Raw genomic sequence first — 21,345 nt, forward strand, 5'->3', positions numbered from 1 at the left:
GTTAATGATTCTGGTTGTACAAGACAAAAACGATATAAAAATTTTTATTTTTAGTTGAACAGCAAAATCACAAATGCATTATCCATTTCCAGTCGAGCTAATGAAGGCTACTTGGAGCAGACATGGTCTCCACTGAAGATCTTATTTTGTATAAAGTGATTTGATCTCTTCATGCAGTCACCATGATGGAAGAATCTAGTGCTACAGTGGTTCTGCAGTGTGGATAATCCCCTTCTCAAAAAGTAGTTCAGCCAAAGCAATCTGGGAAAAAGTAAAGGGAAAAACATGAGGATCAACCACTAATGAGAAACACAGGACTAAATAAGTGATTTCACTGTGCAGAAACCCCGTTTATACAGGTACCCATCTAAAACACTGAAGATAAGCTGCCACATACGAGACACCTTCTGCCAAAAACAAAACTAAACATAACAGAGTGTGTGAAGGTAATAATTACCCTGTCCTGCGCAGATTCACATGGGAGGCTTCCTACTGTCACAAAGCCGGGATATGAATGGATCAAAAACTCGACCGTATCTGTGTACTAAGAGGAAAAACAAGTCAACCCCATCATTAGCACAGTTTACGAGACCTGACATTTGATGACAAACACATCTACCAATCTTTACCTCTGGTTTTATTTCAAAACTCTTGAGCTGCTCTTTGTGGTAAACTCTGGAGTTGTCAGTGGTGTAGTAAAGATGAACCGCATCTCCGTCATTGCATAACCTGGCGATAAAGATTTACAAGACAAATGACAATGACACTTTTCTGCTTTAATTGGTAGCCTTAACATATAGTCAAAAAAATCTGTGTTACCGGGCACACTGAGCACGTAGAATTCTGATTTGAGTCTGGGTAGTGATGTGTACACCCACATCCTTTACTTGTCCACCTTCCCACCTTGTAGGTGCTCCTTTCACACTGGTGACCAGTTCATCTGTGGGTGATGGTATGAATTAGAATTAAAAGCAATATCGTGACATGCATCTCATTAAAAAAAAAAACTATTGCAACAATTACAGCTCTCTCCATCACATACCTGGAGTGAGAGTGGGAGGAAGGCAGTCATGAATGAAATCTTTAGCCTTCTGATCAACAGCAGCATCCAGTGGTGCGTAATTTGTTAGCCTCTTCATCAGATTATCGATACGAGAGAAGAACTTTGCCCTGCGCGGGTCTTCCTACACAAGGATAAGTTTTGTCTTTAGCTAGTAATTGGGAGTAAATGAGGACAACACCTGAAAAGTTGGTAAAAATCACTTCATTTAAATACCTTGTCGGAGTTCTGTACTCCCATGTACGTCAGGTAGTCCAGAGGTAAACCCCGTCTAAACTCCACGTCCTCCTCCATTGCTACTTCCAATGCTGCTGGGACCAGCTGAAAAAAAAAAGAGCAGTAAATTATGAATACCCCTTTGTAAGTATAACTGTCTTAGGCAATCCTTAGGTTAAGAAAGACAGGTGATGTATGAACCGTCAGCGAAATACTCTCCACCAGAAATCATTAGTATCATCTGTCAGCAGGAAAGACTGCTTTGATTATTACTCTTCACCTGCAATGCAAAACCACTTCATGCTGGATGCAAGATTTATACCCTTTTGCTCACTACTGGCACTGGTACTGGTTTCAGAGTCCGGCCGTTGTCTTCATCTGCATGCATCACAGGGGGAAACAGGGAGGTTTTTTTTTACCTTTTGCAGCAGATCTCCCCAGCTGTTCTTCTGGTAAGAGGAGATGGTGATGTGCAGAGAGTGTGCATCTGGTAGGCAGTTGCCTTGATGGATAAAACCTCGAGGGAAGTAGATGAGATCTCCGGCTTCTACCACCACATCTAGGATCGGCTTACCAATGTCTCCCTGGTCGAAGTTTGCTGAAGAGAAATCACAAAGCAGACACCCCTGAGCATTAATTATATTTATTTATAATTCTGTTTTCCAAGCAAGAGAGACCATTTTATTTCCACAAATCAGTAATTTATCAATCAATCAAGCTTTATTTGTCACAAGCAGGTTGCCCTGCAGTGAAAATGGGACCCCCCCCCGACCTTACACACATAACACAGACATCACATGGGGTTACAAGTTGAGTGATGAGTTGAGGGATGAGTGAGTGCTTATCAGTGTAAGTGTATGTGTGTGCGTGTCCATAGTTCAGCTGAGACAGTGTCCTTTGCCCTATCAGGCTAAGTAAACAGTCCTCCAGCCAATCCAGGTGGCCTTGCATGGAAGAATAGTCATCACACAGTCGTTATCAGGGAGTGATTATTCGGGTCCAGCCTTGGGCCTGCAGCTGGCACCATGGTGGTGTCTGCATTACTATGTTGATTTTGTTGATTTTCCATGCGAGCAGCCCAGGATAATTTCAAGCTGTTCTTTAACACTCCGACACTGGTCTCTCAATCTCCTGTTGGAGAGCCGCGAGCCTCCCCATGATGGTATCAAACTTCTGTTAGGTGGTGTTGTCATTCTTTTGATTCTGAGACCCCACAACTGCAGTGATCCGTTCCGCGATGTGTTCCAACTGTCGCTCAAGGGTCTCATTTTGAGCAGGCCTCTCTCTGATGTATCCCCCCCATACGCTCAATGGTGTTGTTTTGAGCCTTCACAGCAGCTGTAAGCGTCTCCAAGGTGTTAACCATGCTGCGTTCGTTGTGAGAGGTCGCGCCTCGTCCCATCGCTTCAATTCCAGCGGGCAGCCTTGGGGGGGTTTGAACAGCCGGTTCCGCTCTCTTATTTCTCCGATAAACCAGGGCCAAGCCAGCTCCGATCAGCAAGAACCCTGTTATCATGGTTCCGAATAGGTAGATATCTTCAGCGTCCTCGATCGACAGTCCCGCCAGGCACATGACCCTCCAGTTCTGCCACCCGTCCATCGTGTATCCGGCAGGGAAAGTCCCTCCAGGGCACTCGGGCTCTCCCGAGCCCAGACTTTTCGTTGAGAAAAGGGTGTCAATAGCATTCAGAGACCATTTGATCAAATCCATAATTCTCTTTTAGGTTTTAGAGAACGACAGTGAGAGACTGTTCCAGGGAAAGTAATGCACACAAGACAAGACAAGGACATAGAGGCTAAGCAGGGAAGATAAGGGGAAGGAGGAGAGGAGGAAAAGTGCGACCGCCTTCGCTGAGAGCCAAAGTCTGTTTCAGGGCTAGCAAATCTTTACATATTCATGCATTTTCTCCATGTATAATCATGTTTACATATTATGATTAGAAACTGTAATTTTTTTAAATTTATTTGTAAGTGACACCACAAGACATGAAATATTTCTTTTTCTGCCCTCCTTTATCAAACCCACTCCACCATCATTCTCTTACTTTTAATTACAAGTGCTTTTTACAAAGTACCCATTCCCCTGCTGCCCCAGGATCCCATGAGGTTCAGACCCAAAGGCATCAAATAATTATGCTAATAAAACGCAACCGTTAAAAACTACTAAGACGATTAGTTTTGTTTTTACTCACGACTCGAAAGCACGGGCAAGACCTCATCGTCTGATCTAAAAAAAAAAAAAAAGACAAAAATGAAAGAGTTAAAAATTTATATAATATATATATATATATATATATATATATATATATATATATATATATATATATATATATATAAAAAATAAAATAAACAAATTAAAAACCACATATGCAAACTGACTTAATTTATTATTGTTTTAATTGGTCTGAAGGTTCAATAAACACCCCAGTTTCACAAAAATGAGAATTTTCTGCCAATTATTTTATGGTTCAGGCTTTGCTGGGTTCAATCAACACTGATTTGGATGCTTAAGTAGTTTTGTATAAAACTTTAGTCCATCATGACCCACATACTATAAATAAGTCTGTTATGCAAGTTTGCTGATTTAAAACATTTGCAGAGGTTTACTAATGTAATGACATCACATAATGTGCACTTTAAAATTGTGGTGCTCTTTTTTGAAAGTTTCCCTGCCGTTTTTCACCTTGGGCTGTACACTCGCCAGTGTTTCTTCCCCTCCAGCTGAACCACAAAGGCTTCAATGTCATCATAATGTGGAGCAAATCCTTGTGTGCCAGGTGGTGTCAGGTATCTGGTTGAAGAAAAGGCATACACAGATCAAGACCAAAACAAATGGAGTATTCCCCAATGTGACCGATTTTTGCCCCAAATACTTACATATTGGCTCCCGCCATGCTGCCAAACTGCTCTTGGAGGATGGACAGCACGTTCCACACCGTGGAGGAGAAAGCCTGAGGATTCAGCATGCGGAGGGAGCAGCCACTCTGGGAATTGAGACACCAAGATGACTACTAATCTGCAGCACAGAGCAGATGGCGCACTGATGCAGCTAATGGAATGACTTCTATCATGCGGCAATGAAAAATATTCAAATTAAAATATTACTTAGTACATAAATATACATCTGATTTTTCTCTTAATGAAGGTGGTCCCAGAAAATATGAAAATGAGGATAAGCTTTAATGATCCCCACAGAGAAAGTGAATGCAGCTAATTTGCATCAAAGGGCCCAATTATTAGGAAAGTAATCAGGACATTAAAAATGCAGAAATCACTGAAATCTTGCTTTAGACATAATCATAAATCAGCAGCCTGCAGCACTGTGTCCCCACCTCATAGAAGTCCCACGCAGTGTATGGGAGCACTCTCCCTGGAGGATTGTGAGTCTCTCTCTTGCCATTAGTGTAACTTGTGACATCCAGGTTCACTCCATACTGAACATCTTCCTTAAATATTAAAAAAGTCAACAAATATTCAGGACCTTTATTCCTTATTTATACTAACAAATATGACCAAACTGCTCTGGACGATTATTAGTCTGCACAATTAGAGCAGGGTTGTCTCTAATTTTACATGGCGGCTACATACAGTCGACCAGTGAAACGCCCCTTTCTATCAGTGTAAAGAAGTTTAACTAGACACTTAATCCCTGAGATATCTTAATTACTTTGGTAATGTGAATGGCTGTGGCGGAGGTCTTCATCAATAGGAAAAGCTGTAAAACTTCAGAAAAATACAGTTAAAAGCCCAAAATTTATGTCCGACTTCACGTGTTCCAAAACTGTCCAGTGGGCCAGATTTGCCTTTGACGGGCCAAATTGACATCCCCGAATTAGAGGTTTAAAAAAGGTGCCAGTTTGGTTAAAACATTTGTGAGACTTCCAGTAACAGATTACAATCCTTAAAAGTGCCAATAAAGCCTGCCATCCATCATGTCCCCTGATAAACACAGATGGGGAGATTATGTCTTCTGTTTATCCACCCATTCTCCAAACATTTCAAGTACTTGGTTCCACTTGCACCTTCCCTTGACTCACCTGGTGCTAATTCAATGTTTTGAAAAAGAAAAAGCGCAGCATCCATTTTTAACTAAGTTTAAGACTTAGTTTCAGGTTTCTTACCTCTCTGAAAATGCGATCGAGCTCTGCTGTGGAGAACAGTCCCTTGTAGTAATCAGGATTCTTACGTTGGACAAAGATGGGCTTTTTTTCCCATATTTCCCTGAGGAAAGAGGGAAATGTATCAATACCCAAGACCTGTACTAAGGAGCATGATTTAAGTTAGTTGGTTAACCCTGGGGTTTGAGTATTGCTGCAGCAGTTCATTTCTCAGACAGGTCACTTATGCTGCAGACCTAACCTGCTCCAGAGCAGTTTATGTTCAAGATTAAAGATCAACATGTATAAAAATCACTGGCTAATGGCCAATCAGGTCTCTGGAAAATGATATCACCACTCCCAGAAGATCCCCCAGACTACTGAGCATGAATAATAACGTTTTAACAGTGTCTAAAGTCTTTGGACTTTCCCTGATGAGCATCAGAAAGAAATAGATTCTCAGGCACAGCTTTCCTCCTTTCCTCCCCTATTAGCTTCAAACTGTTTTATTGTTTTGTGAGCATTAATACATGGTCCTAAAACAAGGCCCCTGTTTGTGCTTGTGGACCTTATCACATGTAAATGACGTAAATGAAAAGTGAGGTAAAGTAACTGAAGGGGCAGAATATTAAAGTGTGTACTAAAAGTTACTGGGTGTCAATAAAGGTTGAGAGAGAGAGAGAGAGAGAGAGAGAGAGAGAGAGAGAGAGAGAGAGAGAGAGAGATAGATAGATAGATAGATAGAGAGATAGATAGAGAGATAGAGCTTCGAAATAAGGAGTGCCAGCTGTTTGTACCTGAAAAACATCTTGTCAGGAATGGGGGTGATGAGCCACTGGAACAGCTTGCTCGCTCTCTCCCTGCTGTTGTTGACTTTTGCCAGGTCTGCCAGCAGAGTCTCGAGAGGCTCAGCGCTCACACACTCCACCGTCACCTGATTCTGACAAACACACACTCTATTAGGCCTTACACGTTTTTGAAATTCAGAAGACATTAAACCTCTATATTTACACTAGCAGGTAAACACACTCACGTGCGGAACTTCCTTCTGATTCTCCTCTTTTTGTGACGGCTTGTGAAGCTTCTTTCGCATCTTCTTCCTCTCAGCTTTTGCTTGAACTTTGACTTTGAGCTTAAAGGCTGCATTGTCCTTTTTCTTTTTCTTCTTAACTTCCGCCTATAAAAACAGAGAGGTTAAAACAATGCCCAGAAGACAGACGTGTGCAGATAAAGAGGAGAGGGCTGGAGTCAGTGTTGCTCCTCGTGCAGCAGTCAGACACTCAGTCTTTGGTTTTACGTGTGTGTACCTGCATTGGAGGCTTCTTAGCCGGAGGAGGCTGGTCCGGTTTTAAATTTTGATACAAGGCAAAAGCTGACATGTGTTTGCTCTCCATTTCACACCCGATGTACCACCAACCCACGACTTCTACACATGCTCCTGTGCGCCACTCCTTCTTCTACGAATGTTGTGTCGATTTGTTCTCTAACGGACTCTTTACCGCCACCTACAGACGTGTGCTTGATTTGACCTGATTCAATTTATTTCAATTTCTCCTCTTCTCCTTGTTCTTCGTCTTCTCAAGTAAACCAGTGTGAATTTAAAAATAATTAAAACTGTTTATTGTAAAAAAATTTTTGTTGTACAGCAATATGATGGCAGGAAAATAATCAAAAAAATTACCAAAAACAAAAAGGTTTTTCCCAAAAGATAATGAAGCAACAGAGAAAGGCTAATGTTTTTTCTTTATTTTTTATTTTTTATAACGTTCTACATTGTTGATAGATACTGAAGACATCAAATATATGAAGCAAAATATATGGAATTATGCAGCAAATACAAAATAGATTAGTAACTCAAATATGTCTTATATTTTTGACTCCTCAAAGTAGCCATCCTTTGCTTTGTTGCCTTGGTCTTCTCTCATTGAGCTTCATGATGTAGTCACCTAAAATGGTTTTCACTTCATAGGTGGGCCTTTTCACCCACTTTGGATGTTATCATTCTATTCAGTGGGCGTTATTAGGAAAAATCAGTCCCATAGATATGGGCCAGTAGGGGCCTTCTACACCTGCTAGTTTGTTCAGAAGTGTTCTCAGGGTTCATTTGTGGAATTTCTTGCCTTTTTAATGGGGTTGGGACCATCAGTTCTGTTGTGCAGAAGTCAGATTGGTACACAGCTGACAGTCCTTATTTGACTTTATGATACCTAAATAGACCCACATTGAAGGCTCAATAGGTAATGGACAAAGTCACATACAACAGTGATAAAATAGCTTAATAAAAAAATTAAACAAGAAAAAGAATGAAGGCAAATAATTGCTAATTAATGAACTCGTCAGTTGAACAATTAATTAACTATAGGCCAACTATAGCCAACTATAAGCCACTTCACCGTTCACCTGTTAGAAGACATCTGTTTTTTATGGTCCATAATGCCGGCACCAGGTGGCGCAGTTTCACTGCATTTCCAGCGTTTGACGGCACCGTAGCATCGACACAGTTTCCCATAATGCTTTGCTGCGTGCGGTCGGCGCTGTTTGTCCAGCAGTCGTTCCAACAGTGCAGCTTTTAATGGTGCTGGAAGCGGTGCGAGATGAAAATGCTGCAACACCGCAGGCTTGTCTTGAGACTGTAGACCTGCAGATTCAGCACACGGAGATTTCTGCGGTGTGTCAGATATTCCTGGCGCCTTTCACTCAGTTTTTTAGGACATCTTGGACTCCTCTATCCCGGTGAGTTGTAGCCGCTGAAGCTAACATCAGTCTGCCAGTGTAGTACAGAGCAAATGCGTTTTGTTGTGACCACTGCTGGCTAGCACGCTAGCTAGTTGGAGAGATGAGATTTGTAGCCCCTTGTGTGGTTCCCTGCAATCCCCTGGCCATCTTTAATATGTCCTCCCGTCCTCGTTGGTTCCTAGATGTGAATTTTCAAAGTCCCGAAAGGTAGTTGAGTGGATTTCTGTAGCCCCTGCTAGTCGTGAGTATGTTTTGCTTTGATCTCGGCACACAGCCGGTGTATTCGAGGCTTTGCTGTAATGTTGTCTGAATATGACCCACCTGGGCTGCCCCGAAAAAATTTCGATCTTTAATATTTGAATCCCCGTTTTTTTTTTATTGTCACCTGCAAAACCTGCGCCACTTTTATGGCGTGTAGATTGTCACAAATGTCGCTGTCAGTTCAACATCGAGCTGCTTGTCAGTCGTGATAATTTATATTCATGCTTCATGTTAATATACTGACGACAGTTTCAGCATCTCACCGGTCATCGTTTACACACCAATAATAAAAAATAATTTGCTTTTATAATAGGCAGTCAATTATAATGACATTTTTTAGTTTTAACACAACGATTGGAAAAGTTTAAAAATGGCTTTAAGTCATGGACTGCATCTTAACCACTTAATCAGTTGGCTTTTTTCTCCTTTTTAGATATTATTTTCAGTGACTTTATCTCCTGGCTGTTCCACCCCATTAACTAGTATTGATTCCCATAATATGAGTAAATTCAAATGTCACGTACACAGTCATACACAGTACGATATGTAGTGAAATGCTTGGACAACTGCTCGTGACCTAAAGAAAACAAAAAAAGAAAAGGCTATGAATAAGATAGGAAATAAATATGAAAAATTAATGTGCTGCCTTGTGTTTTTTGACTAAACTCAGCATTCGTTACTCAGTTGCCATCTATCATCTCGTTTATATAAACGAGGGTAGACCGAAAATTACGTAAACTCGCCAGATAACCACAAAATTAAACTGAGCTCAAACAAAAAACTGGACGTGATTGTTTAAGACTGAGTGCATGAAACTTTTTAAAAGCAGTGAGGGAGTTTTCCAGAGTATTGTCTTACACTCAGTGGCATCTTCTTTTGTTACACCTTTCTAGTACCAGGTTGGACCCGCCTTTGCTTTCTGAACGATTAATTCTTTGTGGCATGGATTTAACAAGATGAGGAAAACATTCGGGAGTAATTTCGGTCCTTATTGAAGTAATAGCATCACACAGTTACTGCAGATTTGTCGACTGCACATAGGGGGTTATTTGAGTACAGTAAATTCATTGTTGTGTTTAAGCACTTTGAGATGATTTGATCTATGTAGGAAGACTGTTATCCTGCCGGAGGGCAGGGATGGACACTGTGAGCAACAATACTCTGGTACACTGTGGCATGTAAACGATGATCTGTTGGTACTAAGGCAACCAGAGTGTGACAGTGTTCCATTATACAACCAGCAGCATCAACCATTGATAAAAGGCAGAAAAGATCCAAGCTTTCATGTTGTTTACTCCAAATTTTGTCTCTATCACCTGAAAATCACAGCAGAAATGGAGACCAGGACCAGGTAATGTTTTCCCAGTCAGAGAATTGCAAAAAAAGTGAAGTTATTTACATGCTTGGTTTGACCTTCAGCGTGCCTAAATGTCTGAATGCAACGAGGTGCTGTCATGTAATTAGCTAATTAGATATTTGCATTTATGAGTGGTTGTACCTAACGAAGTGGCCAGTGAGTGTAAGCCCACTCTGAGTGAGCTCTTTGCAGATGTGGAATATAAAGCCCTGTAGCTGATATTAAGGCAAGGCTTGGCATGTTTTTGGGAAGCCTTAGGTTTCTGCCTGGGGCAGTGCTTTTAAAGCATGTTTCTATAACCAGCGAACCAGTTTTCACTCACATGTCTTTGCCCAAGGTCTCCACTTAATAGCTGCTGTATCAGAGTTGTAGAACTGTAGCTGTGAGGTTAATTCATTTGTGCCTTTAATGAATTGCATTATCAGATTATACCTTTTGTTTACTTTTACGTTTAAGTCAGTAGATCATATTTAAAAGACAAATGAGTTTGAGTACATGTCATATTTGTACTTGACGCTTGGTGAAAGCTGCTGAATACACTCTGATTCTGAAAGAAGAGTGCAGGGAAATTGGCTTCTGTGAACACTGCACCTGGAGCTTATGTACTTTCCCCTATCTTAAAACCAATATTGATAATCGTGTCTGTATTTGTCATGTGTTATTAGAGTTCTGTCTGAGACTGGGCAGCAGTTTCTTCCTATCCGGTTAGTGCCGGTGTCTGATGTTATCACAGGAAGTGTTTTTATTTGAAGGGATTCTTCCATCTCTTGATGTTTTTCTTGCTGTGCTGAGATATGAACAAGAGCAGGTTGTTAAAGTGTTTGCATCATGATAATAAACAAAAGAGACATGTGTTTTTGTGATGATGCAGCACAAAATCTATCATAGAGAATGCCAATAAAGATCTCTCCAAAAGCTGAAATCTCACCAAACAGCTGTTTGTGTGGTTAGAAATTTCCACACTTACACGGTTAGATTGGACTACAGTGTGGATGAATATGGGCATTACAGGGCAGCGTGTGTTCTTCTGTGGATAAGGATATTTATCTAGTTTTTGGAGGTGTCACTGCCACGTGTTGTTTTTATTTATTTTTTGAGGGGTTGGGTGATTTCTTATTCTTGTGGTCACACACAGTAGCAATCAACATCTTTCACAAGACACACCAGTGTTAAAACTAGCATTTCCCAAAAGGTACAATATGCTTGCTAATATCCTTTGCTTGTTAAACACATACCTGAGGTGCACATTATTAAATTTGATCATGTCTAGTGGCCATTCAAGTGAAAAATTAGCTGTGTTACATCAGTATATTATATGCTATAGGATTAATAGTTATATAGGAGATTCAGGGAAGTACTTGCTGCTTATGAACGGTGGGAGTCACCTTGTAGATGAAAATATGAGGCTCTGGATTTGAAGTCAGTTTTTTTTTTTGGCATGGGATCCTGTTTGGGTTAGAAGTGAATATGCTTGATTTAAACCAAATGCATCTGGCAGAATCCTGTAAAAGAACCAGTATAACCAGGTTCCAGACTGGTCAGTAGTGAAATATTGATAAGCACCTGAACAACCACAGTCGTTATCGGTGTTTATGCTAATGCTGGTCAGCTAGTCATAATGAAGCTGTTTACATTCTGTGCACTCTATTCAGGGCTGGCAGGGCAAAATATTCATTAATGTTATATTACTTCACATTTTAATGAAAGTACACCTGAGTGCAATACACTGTGTGCAAATAGGTAGTCGTATGTAGGCAGGGTAACTCCAGCAACCTCAGGAAACGCACATGTGGCCTTCCTTAAAGCAGTGCAGTGTGTTTGGTTGCTCTAAAAGCAGCAAAGTGGTTGCACTACCAGAGTGAGGTTTCCTGGCCCTGATGCTGATGGGATTTTCCAAACTAACAATGTGACACTTGTTATTTTTTTAAAATAAGTCTGTAGTTACTCACTTGGGACATAGTGTTTGTAATTATTAGTACTTAGATGCGCAGCAGCCTCGGCTTTGTCACTGGAAGAGGTCAGACACCCAAATTGGGCAGCAAGGTGCTGCATTGGTTTGCAGTCATTTCACAGCAAGGAGGCCCATGGCTCAAATCATCTGATCTCGATAGTTTGCAGGTTCTCCCTGTGGCTGCATGGGTTTTGTCCAGATACTCATGCTTCCATCCATATCCAAAGATATTGATGTTAAATTAATTTTGTACTGGCCAAGGATGTGAGGTAGATGAAGGGCTTAAGTACAAAGAGTAAAGTGCTGTATGACTGTAGACTGATATGTGGTCAGTAAGACTAGAAAGCACTGTATGAATGAGCATCCAACCCATTCTCCACTGGCCTGTCTCCAAGTTTGTTGTAAAAGCCTGAAGTTCATTTTGGTACAGTATCCTCTTCCTGGTGGGAGCTGCACTGACAGTGAGGAGTAACTCGTTTTGGTTTGCTCATGAATGTTCAGATGTTTATTATTATGATGCCGCCTGTGTAGGCAGCTGGACTTATTTTATAAGTTCAATACTCCCCATCAGCTGTTAGAACTGAAGAAGCTTATTGGATGAGAGGTGAAACATCTTCAGGAATAAAAAAAAAAAAAAAGGAATCCATTTGCCTTCAGCTCAGCCACTTGAGACCACCCCCATGTTAGACAGCTAATTAAATCACATGAATAATTCTTGAATTCTGTTTAGGTGTCTCTGTTTCTCAGCTTCAGACTGCTAGGTATGTCCTTGCCAGCTCACTGAGATTCTGACACCTGTGCTTTTCTGATTGCTATCGCAGGCCAAAATATCTAAATATCTGCTGTGAAATGGCCCAGTTGTTATTTTCTCACTGACTGTGATGAAGAGAAAAGTGGTCAGAATTTGGCTTGATTGCTCGCGATGATAATTATACCGTGGAAGGAGATGGAGGTGCTTCTTTATGGCAGTCCTGATTTGTTTTTTACCACACTAGAGTGAGAGGGTTCGGCTGTGGTTTTCAAACACTGAAGACATTAATTGCCTTGTATTTTGTGATGAGGGCCTGGATGAATCATCAAATAGAGCTTGTGCCTCTTGACTTGGATTCTATCAAACTATTCTGCTCTTGTCAGAGAAAATGCAGAGGTTTAGAGCTACTTGAATAGCTGACTGGTCACACTATGGAGGAGTGAGCTCTGCTACTCTGCATCATCCTCTAAATCTTCTTTAAACGGCAGGAAAAGTTAGGCAACATAAACCATGGACAGCTTGTTCCATTTGTTTATTGAAACACAGAAGAATGGTTTCTTTGCACTAGAAGACAGAAGTAAATGTTTTGAGTGAAGCTTCTGACAAAAACAGATGCAGCGGCTCAGAAAATGAGAAAAGAGCAGAATGACAGTCCTGCTTTTACTTAGCAAACAGCAGCTCTTCATGCACTGCCTGCAAGCAGTAGGATTTCTCGGCTCACTCATCTCCAATAATACTACAGTCACACTAGGGAAAACAGTAGTTTGGGACTTTGACATGATTAAAATTACTGCAACAAATAAAGCACAATAAACTTGTGATCCTTTTGCCTTTTAAATGGTTGTTTTGAAGACGGGTAGGGTAAGGCTGTGACTACTTGCAGTCAGTTCCCGTCCTTAGAGCGACTATGAGGCTTCAGGATGGAGATTAAACTGAGTCGGTGTGTTGGAGAGGATTCGTAGCAGCTTTTGGAAATTGGAAATAGTTTTATAGAAACGAGTTATAATTGAATTTGAACAAATATAAATGTTTAAAATATTATTTAAATTTGTTTAGATCTGTGTTATACTGATTGTCATTTTCTTTTCATGTTGTCTGTCCAAACATGGATGGAATGAGTTCTGTTGACGTTATATTGACCATGTTTCAAGACACTAATTAGGAGAGTTTTGTATGATAATTGATTTAAGTATTTTATCGCCCTGCTCCATAAAAATCGTTATTTCAAACATTTATATAAACTTATAAAATCCCCAATTAGGATCATTAATGATGTAGGATTTAGAGACCACACGATATTTTGTTTTCAGGTAAAAAATTGTGAAGGTCATGGATTTCAAAAAATGTAAAACTGCACAAGTTTTGTATAAAGTCAGATATAATCTGCAACTAGGAAATGTACAGAGGATTTTTATTTATTTATTTATTTTATTTATTTATTTATTTTGACAGAGAGGGAGACTATAACCCGAAGGCTAAGCTAAACTTCAAGACACCTAATGCACAAACAATAGTGAAAACCTCTTTTTCATTTGTGGAGAGAATAGTTTCCCATCTGTTTCTGTCTATGTCTCTGTCTATCTATCTACTGAATATAAATTTTGAGGCGAAGTCGAGGTGACGATTGTAAGTTGCTAGACTGTGGCGCATTGGGTAAGGATTATGAAGTGATTTATAAGCGTGCATAATTGAATGGGTCAGGTTTGCAATTACATGCAATTAGGGCTGCCACGATTAGTCGACTAGTCACGATTATGTCGACTATTAAAATCGTCGACGACTAATTTAATAGTCGACGCATCGTTTGAAGCTTTGTAAGATCACAAAGGACGCAGGAATGCGTAGTAGGATTTAAGAGTGTAATAACGGACTGAAACAGAAGATGGCAGCACTGCATGTACAAGGATGCCAGCTGCCATTAAACCCCGAAGAAGAAGAAGCTGTGTCCCAGAATTCATAGCGCAGCCCAGCGCAGTTGTCAACAATGGCGGCAGCTAGTTAGTTTTAACTTTACTCTTATTATTCTTTCTGGGTCACAAAATAAACGTTTAACATATTTTCAGGCAGGAATGTAGCTGTGTAAACCTCAAATATCTGCTCAGTTTATCAAGACACCACATATTTTCAAAAGCGCTCCGACGTTTTCGGAGACGTCTGTTACCCACTAGCTCGTTAGCTAGGCGGGGGCAAGGCTAACTAGAGCCGTGAGAACACCGGACTCCCGGCAAATCGTTTTCAAACCCACCGCCGTCTTTCGCTAGTCAGGTTAAACATGATATATGAGTCACTTAGATAACTTAAAAATGTTATTGTTTGGCTTTCTTTAGTATTTTATTTGTTCCTGAGTAAATCGGTTTGGCTGAGATTAAAGTTATAGTTTTTGCACAGCTAAATAAACTTCAAGCAGACAGCTGATTATCAGAAGTGTGAGATGCTCCAGAATTTACTCCGGTGTCCTGTTATATTTTAGATAGCAAGGAGTTTATTAAACTTCACCGAAACAATCTGCAAATTTCATTAAAAATTAATAAACTATCATCTTGTCTTTATTTTTAGTTAGCACAGACCTTAAACACTTAAAGCTGTGGCGGGTCGTGTGATGGCTGTGTAGGATAGTTGCTCCCGACATTTTTTCTACCCCAATTTACCTAACTCGAAACATAAAAAGTTTGGATTTATCTTTGTGGGGTACTATACCAAGGAATAGAAATGCCCAGAAAATCCAAGAAAAAGGATGTAGGAGAACGTACTGAAGCGGAAGAAGATGCTTCGTCGCAAGCTAGCAGCAATATGGAAGAAGACCAGCAACCCGATGCTAACGCCACAGCGATGGACCACCCAGCTACGATGGACATGATATTAAAAGAATTACGTGCTTTTAGAAAAGACACAAATGATCAGTTTAATGCTATAAGGGAGAAGGTCGTCGGCATTGGTATAAGACTCGACGAAGCAGAGGGACGCATAGACGTAATGGAGACTCGAATCCAGGCCTTGGAGGAGCTGCTAATTGAAATGGCAAATTTTCAGTTGCGATGCGAATCTAAGCTACTGGAATTAGAGGGACGGTCACGTCGCAAGAATCTTAGAATATATGGCGTGAGGGAAGGGGAAGAGGACAAATTTCCATCCGTTGTCAATTTTGTGGAGGTTCTATTTGAAAAGACAATGAGTCTCTCCCGCCCCACGGTGTTGGGAATTGAAAGAGCACATCGAGCCGGTGGCAAAAAACCCCCGGAAGGAGCCCCTCCACGCTCAATTGTAGTTAAACTCGCAAGTTATCGTAACAAAGAAGACATTATTAAGAAGGCCTGGCAGGCTAAGGGCTTCAACTTTATGGATTCTAGGATATATGTGGACAATGACTATGCCCCGGAGATACAAAGAAGAAGAAAGGAATATGCGACAGTGAAGAAGGTGCTTAAAGAGAACAATATTCGCTTCCAGACGCCTTTCCCGGCCAAGCTAAGGGTGTTCTACAGAGAGGGAATTGTGACATACAACACGGCGCATGAAGCGACTACCGATATGGTGAAGAGGGGATTATCGGTAGAAGTTGTGAAAGACAGAGACTCATTCTTGGATCAAATAAAACAGCACACTTGGCAAACAAGTACGAAGAAGAAAGGTGGAAACTCGACTCCAAAGCTGGGTTTCAAGGAACGCCTTCAGATATTTAGGCACCAAGATGACAGTGGATAAACAGCAAGTGTGTGACGGAGCACTATACTAGAGGTAAACTCAAGAATATTGAGACCTAAGATGAACTGAGAATATGAATTTTATTTCGATTTACTTGTTTTGTTATATAATTAGTTAATCTTATAAAGAGGGCATATAAAATTACATTAAAGTCGGGTCATTTATTTGCACAATAAGTTGGACCCTACAGACCACTGGGCTTTCGGCCTGTGTGCCGGAGAGGGCACTCTTCCACAAGTGGACAGAAGAGTTTTTCCCTCACCAAATATAGCTAATATAGCGATTATGTTTTTGGAAGTCAACATGATTATATGTTTTCGTTGTATAATGTTTTTTTTTTTTTTTTTTTTTTTTTTTTCTCTTTTTTTTTCTGTTTTGGGGGAGTACCTTTCGATCTTTGGCTATGTACAGAGATTGGAATTATATAAGGTCGTACATCAATGCCCTGTAAGGTAACTAAAATAGTGTCATTTAATGTAAATGGTCTGGGGAGCCATATTAAAAGAAGTAAAATTATGTCAAAAATAAAAAGAGAACAAATAGAAGTTGCCTTTATACAGGAATCTCACTTATCGAAGCTCGAACATGATAAATTAAAGAAATGGAAATTTAATCAGTATTCCTCTTCCTGCCCTCAGAGTCCTAAAAGGGGTGTGGTAATTCTAATCTCTAGTAGGTTAAATTTTGAATGCATCCAAGAAATCAGTGATAAGGAGGGGAGGTTTGTGTTAGTCAAAGGGTACCTGGAGGGTATACTGATTACTCTTATAAATGTATATGCTCCCCCAGGATCAGAGATAAAATTTTTCAAAAAGGTTTTTGAATTGATTGTTGGAGAGGCACAAGGTACTCTGATTTTGGGAGGAGATTGGAATGTTCGCCTCAACCCGTCCTTGGACTCATCAAACCCACACGCTCCGGGATTGAATAAAACAACCAAAAACATCAAATTAATCTTAAAGGACGTAGGGCTCATAGATGTATGGAGAGAACTAAACCCCAACAAGAAGGATTATACCTTTTTTTCTCACCCTCATTCATTTTATTCTAGATTGGACTATTTTTTTATGTACCAAAAAGATTTTAGCAGGGTGATCAATTGCAGGATAGGAGTGATGGATTTATCAGACCATGCCCCATTGTACCTGGAAGTAGTGCTTGGATACGAAAGAAGAGTTACATCCTGGAGATTAAATACAAGTATTCTAAGCACGATGAAAGAACAAATTAGTCAAGATATAATAGATTATATAGCGGGAAATAATAATGAAGAAGTTTCCCCAAGTATTCTATGGGACGCCCTAAAAGCAGTGATAAGAGGAAAACTCATAGGTTACAGCGCTAATTTAAAAAAGAAGAGAAATGAGCATTTAAGAAAACTCCAGACACAACTACAATATCTTGAAGATGCCCATAAAATAAGCGCAGTTACAAACTTACAATTAGAAATACAAAAGAAGAAAAACGAAATCGATGAAATTTTTTCAAGTGAAATACAAAAAAATATGGTTTTTTTAAAACAAAGATACTATGAGGTAGGAGGCAAATCTGCTAAATTACTGGCTTATAAATTAAAAAAACAACAATTAGAAAATACAATATATAAAATAAAGGACCCTCAAACAAATAACATTGTGTATAAACTTGAAGATATACAGTCAGCCTTCCTAAAATTCTACAAAGAACTATATACACAACCTAGAGTGGATATTAAAGGTATGATATCTTTTTTAGATTCATTCGACTTACCAAAGTTGAATGAAAAACAGAATATAACCCTAATCAAGGACATATCTGAATTTGAAATTAAAAAAGCTATTACAAAATTGAAACCGAATAAATGCCCAGGCCCAGATGGATTCCCATCAGACTGGTATAAAGAAATGAAAGAGGTACTGATTCCTTTGATGAGAACATCATTCAACTATATTTTAAAGACGGGAGTAATTCCCCCATCTTGGAATGAGGCTTCTATCTCTATAATAGCTAAAGAAGGAAAGGACAGGCTTGACTGTGGAAATTACCGCCCCATTAGTGTTCTTAACCAGGACTTTAAGATATTTACATACATTCTCGCCAAAAGAATTGAAAATATTCTTGTTCAGATAATTAGTTTGGATCAGACTGGTTTTATTAAGCAGATACAAACGCAAGATAATGTTCGCCGAACACTACACGTTATTGATTATGTTAGGAAAAATAAAATTCAGATGGTCCTTATGAGCTTAGATGCAGAAAAGGCCTTCGATCGGGTTAATTGGGAATTTTTATACAAAGTCATGGATAAATTCGGATTCCATCAATCGTTTATCAGGATTATACAAGCATTATATAAATCACCAAAGGCAAGAATCAAAGTTAACGGGGCGCTTTCAAATGTTTTTAACCTACAGAGAGGGACACGTCAGGGTTGTCCTCTAAGCCCCTCACTCTTTGCTCTCTTCATAGAGGCCCTGAGTCAAAGTGTAATACAAAGCAATACTATTACTGGAGTCAAGATTAGGGGTCGAGAGCATAAGATTTCCTTGTTTGCTGACGATATTTTGATTTATTTGACAAATCCAAACACTACTTTCCCCAAGCTATTGTCACTTCTGGAGATCTTTAGTTCAATATCAGGTTATAAACTAAATATATCGAAGACTCAGATATTAACTTTTAACTATGAGCCCAATTATGAAATTAAGGCTAAAGCCAATTTGAAATGGGAAACGGAGCAGATGAAGTATCTTGGAGTAAATATTACTAAAGATCTGTCTAAGATATACAATGCAAACTTTAATCCTTTAAGTTATAAAATAAATGAGGATATTAAAAGATGGAATTTATTACCATTTTTAAATTTTGAATCACGTATAGATACAGTTAAAATGAATATCTTTCCCAGGATGCTCTACCTATTCCAAACACTCCCTGTAGAAATAACTGACAAACAATTTCGGGAATGGGACAAAATAATCTCTAGGTTTATATGGCAGGGGAAAAAACCACGGATTAAGTACCAAACTATTCAGTTGGCTAAAGACAAAGGAGGGTTGGGGTTCCCATGTTTGAAAGACTATTATATTTCTGCTCAATTGAGGACATTAGTGTGTTGGTGTAATGTAGATTATCAAGCGAGATGGAAAGAACTAGAAACAGTGACCTTAAAAGATTCTCCAATTCAGGCAATTCTAGGGGATGTGACACTTATTAAAAAACAAATTCATCAAGGAAACCAATGGATTAACCTACCTTTAAAACTCTGGTTACAATTTCTTAATAAGAATGATTGGATTGAAGAGGTTAGGATTTTAAGATGGTGCGCTTTTGACAGTGATTTTTTACCTAATGAATTAGACGTAAGATATAAAAAATGGTCTGGACAAGGTTTAACGGCATATTGTATGTTTTACGATAAGGGAATTCTTAGGGACTTCCAATCAATAAAAGATCAATACCAGTTAAGTAAAACGGACTTTTTTAGGTTCTTACAAATTAGGCATCATCTATATAATTTTATACCTAAGAGAACAGATCTTTTTTCTTTACCTGTTCTGAGTATATTTGTCAAGGCTTATCAGGCTGACACAGGCCTTAAGGTGATTTCAAGATTGTACAAGGGTATACAAGAGGTTAAGAAGTGGAATACTACCTACATCAAAAAAAATGGGAAAATGAAACAAATATAGCAATATCAGATAACATTTGGTATGAGCAGTGCGCTTTTCAGTGGAGAATTTCTAGTTCTAATACATGGAGATGTTACGGTTGGAAGAGTATCTGTAGGTTTTTTATTACCCCTGCACAAAGTAAACATTATTTTAATCACTCTAATTGCTGGAGAAATTGTGGGGCCCAAGGAGTAAAACATTTTCATCTGTTCTGGTCTTGCCCAAGGATCAACATTTTTTGGGTATTGATCCACTCTGAGTTGCAGATTATTTTTGGTATGCAGCTTCCCTTTAATTGGGACGAACTTTTGTTTGGATATTTATACTCAGTAAATGTAGATAAAATGTCTAAGCAGTTGTATGGTATCCTGAGTTTGGCTGCCCGTAAAATTATTACCAAGAAATGGCTTAGTGTGAAAATTCCATCACTGGGTGATTGGCATGAGACTGTACATGGGATGTTTAAAATGGAAAGAATTACCTTCATTAAAAGACTCCAGTTTGATATATTTAGTGAAATTTGGGGTAAATGGAAACACTACATCCGGTTAAGGAGACCCGATCTTGTTTGAATCTCTGTAACTATATATGCCACATTTCTGAATCGTTATGTGTTTATATGTATATGTTAGTATGTATGAGACTACAAGTGAACACATATGTAAGTAGGTATGTGTATGTATGCTTAAGAATATGGGTGTGTGAGTGAATATGTGTGTGCGAGTACATACACACTAGAGGGTACACCCGACTGTTTTTCTTATTTTTATTTATTTATTTATTTTTTATTATTTACGTCTGTTCTTGATTATATGTTTATTTTGGATTATTTGTGTTTATATAGGTTGTTTAATAAAAAGAGAATAACAAAAAAAAACACTTAAAGCTGTAAGCTAATGATAGTTATATAAGAGCAGATGCTGCTGGTGCAATAAGCTGTACGTCCAATGGATGATGATCTGATTAGTTGACTAATTGCAAAAATAATGGGTGACTAATCGACTATCAAAATAATCGTTTGTGGCAGCCCTACATGCAATCTCTTTGTGGTAATACGATGATAATTTGAAAATGGTTCCTATCTGCATACACAGAAATTCACACGAACTACTTGCCTTTAGAGTTCAGGCAGATCCTCATAGATTTGAAACAGAAATGATGAAATTCTGCCACACATGGTTACAAAGTTGCTGCAAGATTGCGAATTACCTGCAAATTCACCTTGCCAGTTGGCAACTAGCGATCTGAGTCCTCTATTGTAAAGTGTTGTGGTGTTGATGAGTTGATTGCCAACACGTTGCAATCAGTCTGTCTGTTTAGAAATTAAATGGTAGTTATTTGCAAACCTTCACCGAGAGTGTTTGAGAGTGATTGTTGTTGCTCCAAGTTATTCTCTACAAGATATGCAGAGATGTCACCAAACTGGAGCTCTGGGAGAGATGTCACCACTTTCAGGGATTAAATGAAGCTGCCAGGGCAAACTGTGGATCACAAGTCCCCAAAATTCCTAGTTTCAGTGAGCGTTTGGTTGCTGCAACTATTGCCAGTTGGTTGGCAAATG

General features: G+C 39.3%; 2 protein-coding genes across 3 annotated transcripts in view; one reads left to right on the plus strand and one right to left on the minus strand.

The window, feature by feature from the left end:
• Positions 1 to 28: 28 nt before the first annotated feature.
• Positions 29 to 6,862, minus strand: riox1 (ribosomal oxygenase 1). 2 transcript variants are annotated; one of them, XM_004550468.2, is made up of 15 exons: positions 6,681 to 6,862; positions 6,407 to 6,550; positions 6,171 to 6,307; positions 5,398 to 5,497; positions 4,609 to 4,722; positions 4,154 to 4,260; positions 3,960 to 4,067; positions 3,469 to 3,503; positions 1,696 to 1,874; positions 1,277 to 1,381; positions 1,043 to 1,184; positions 820 to 940; positions 630 to 729; positions 458 to 544; positions 29 to 261 (listed from the first exon to the last, which is right to left on the minus strand). In XM_004550468.2, exons 1-15 carry the CDS (start codon positions 6,765 to 6,767, stop codon positions 202 to 204), a joined length of 1,626 nt encoding a protein of 541 aa, XP_004550525.1. In that variant the 5' UTR covers positions 6,768 to 6,862; the 3' UTR covers positions 29 to 201. The 2 variants fall into 2 exon arrangements, with proteins under 2 accessions (XP_004550525.1, XP_004550524.1); XM_004550467.2 differs by having other exon boundaries at positions 6,171 to 6,313.
• Positions 6,863 to 7,865: 1,003 nt separating this feature from the next.
• extl3 (exostosin-like glycosyltransferase 3) overlaps positions 7,866 to 21,345 on the plus strand; it is a 43,029-nt gene continuing 29,549 nt past the window's right edge. The window contains exon 1 of the mRNA XM_004550469.5: positions 7,866 to 8,106. The gene's annotated coding sequence lies outside the window, so the exon portion shown is untranslated. The remainder of the gene's footprint in view (positions 8,107 to 21,345) is intronic.

The sequence above is a fragment of the Maylandia zebra genome, linkage group LG15 (assembly GCF_041146795.1).
Source record: "Maylandia zebra isolate NMK-2024a linkage group LG15, Mzebra_GT3a, whole genome shotgun sequence".
NCBI classification, from domain to species: domain Eukaryota; kingdom Metazoa; phylum Chordata; class Actinopteri; order Cichliformes; family Cichlidae; genus Maylandia; species Maylandia zebra.

Excerpts from the sequence above, each read along its gene's own strand:
- riox1 (XM_004550467.2), bottom strand. The coding sequence starts at position 6,767 with ATGGAGAGCAAACACATGTCAGCTTTTGCCTTGTATCAAAATTTAAAA. Across the intron at positions 4,068-4,153 it reads AGCATGGCGGGAGCCAATAT|ATACCTGACACCACCTGGCA; the intron begins GTAAGTATTTGG and ends TTCTTCAACCAG. Across the intron at positions 1,185-1,276 it reads GAGTACAGAACTCCGACAAG|GAAGACCCGCGCAGGGCAAA; the intron begins GTATTTAAATGA and ends ATCCTTGTGTAG.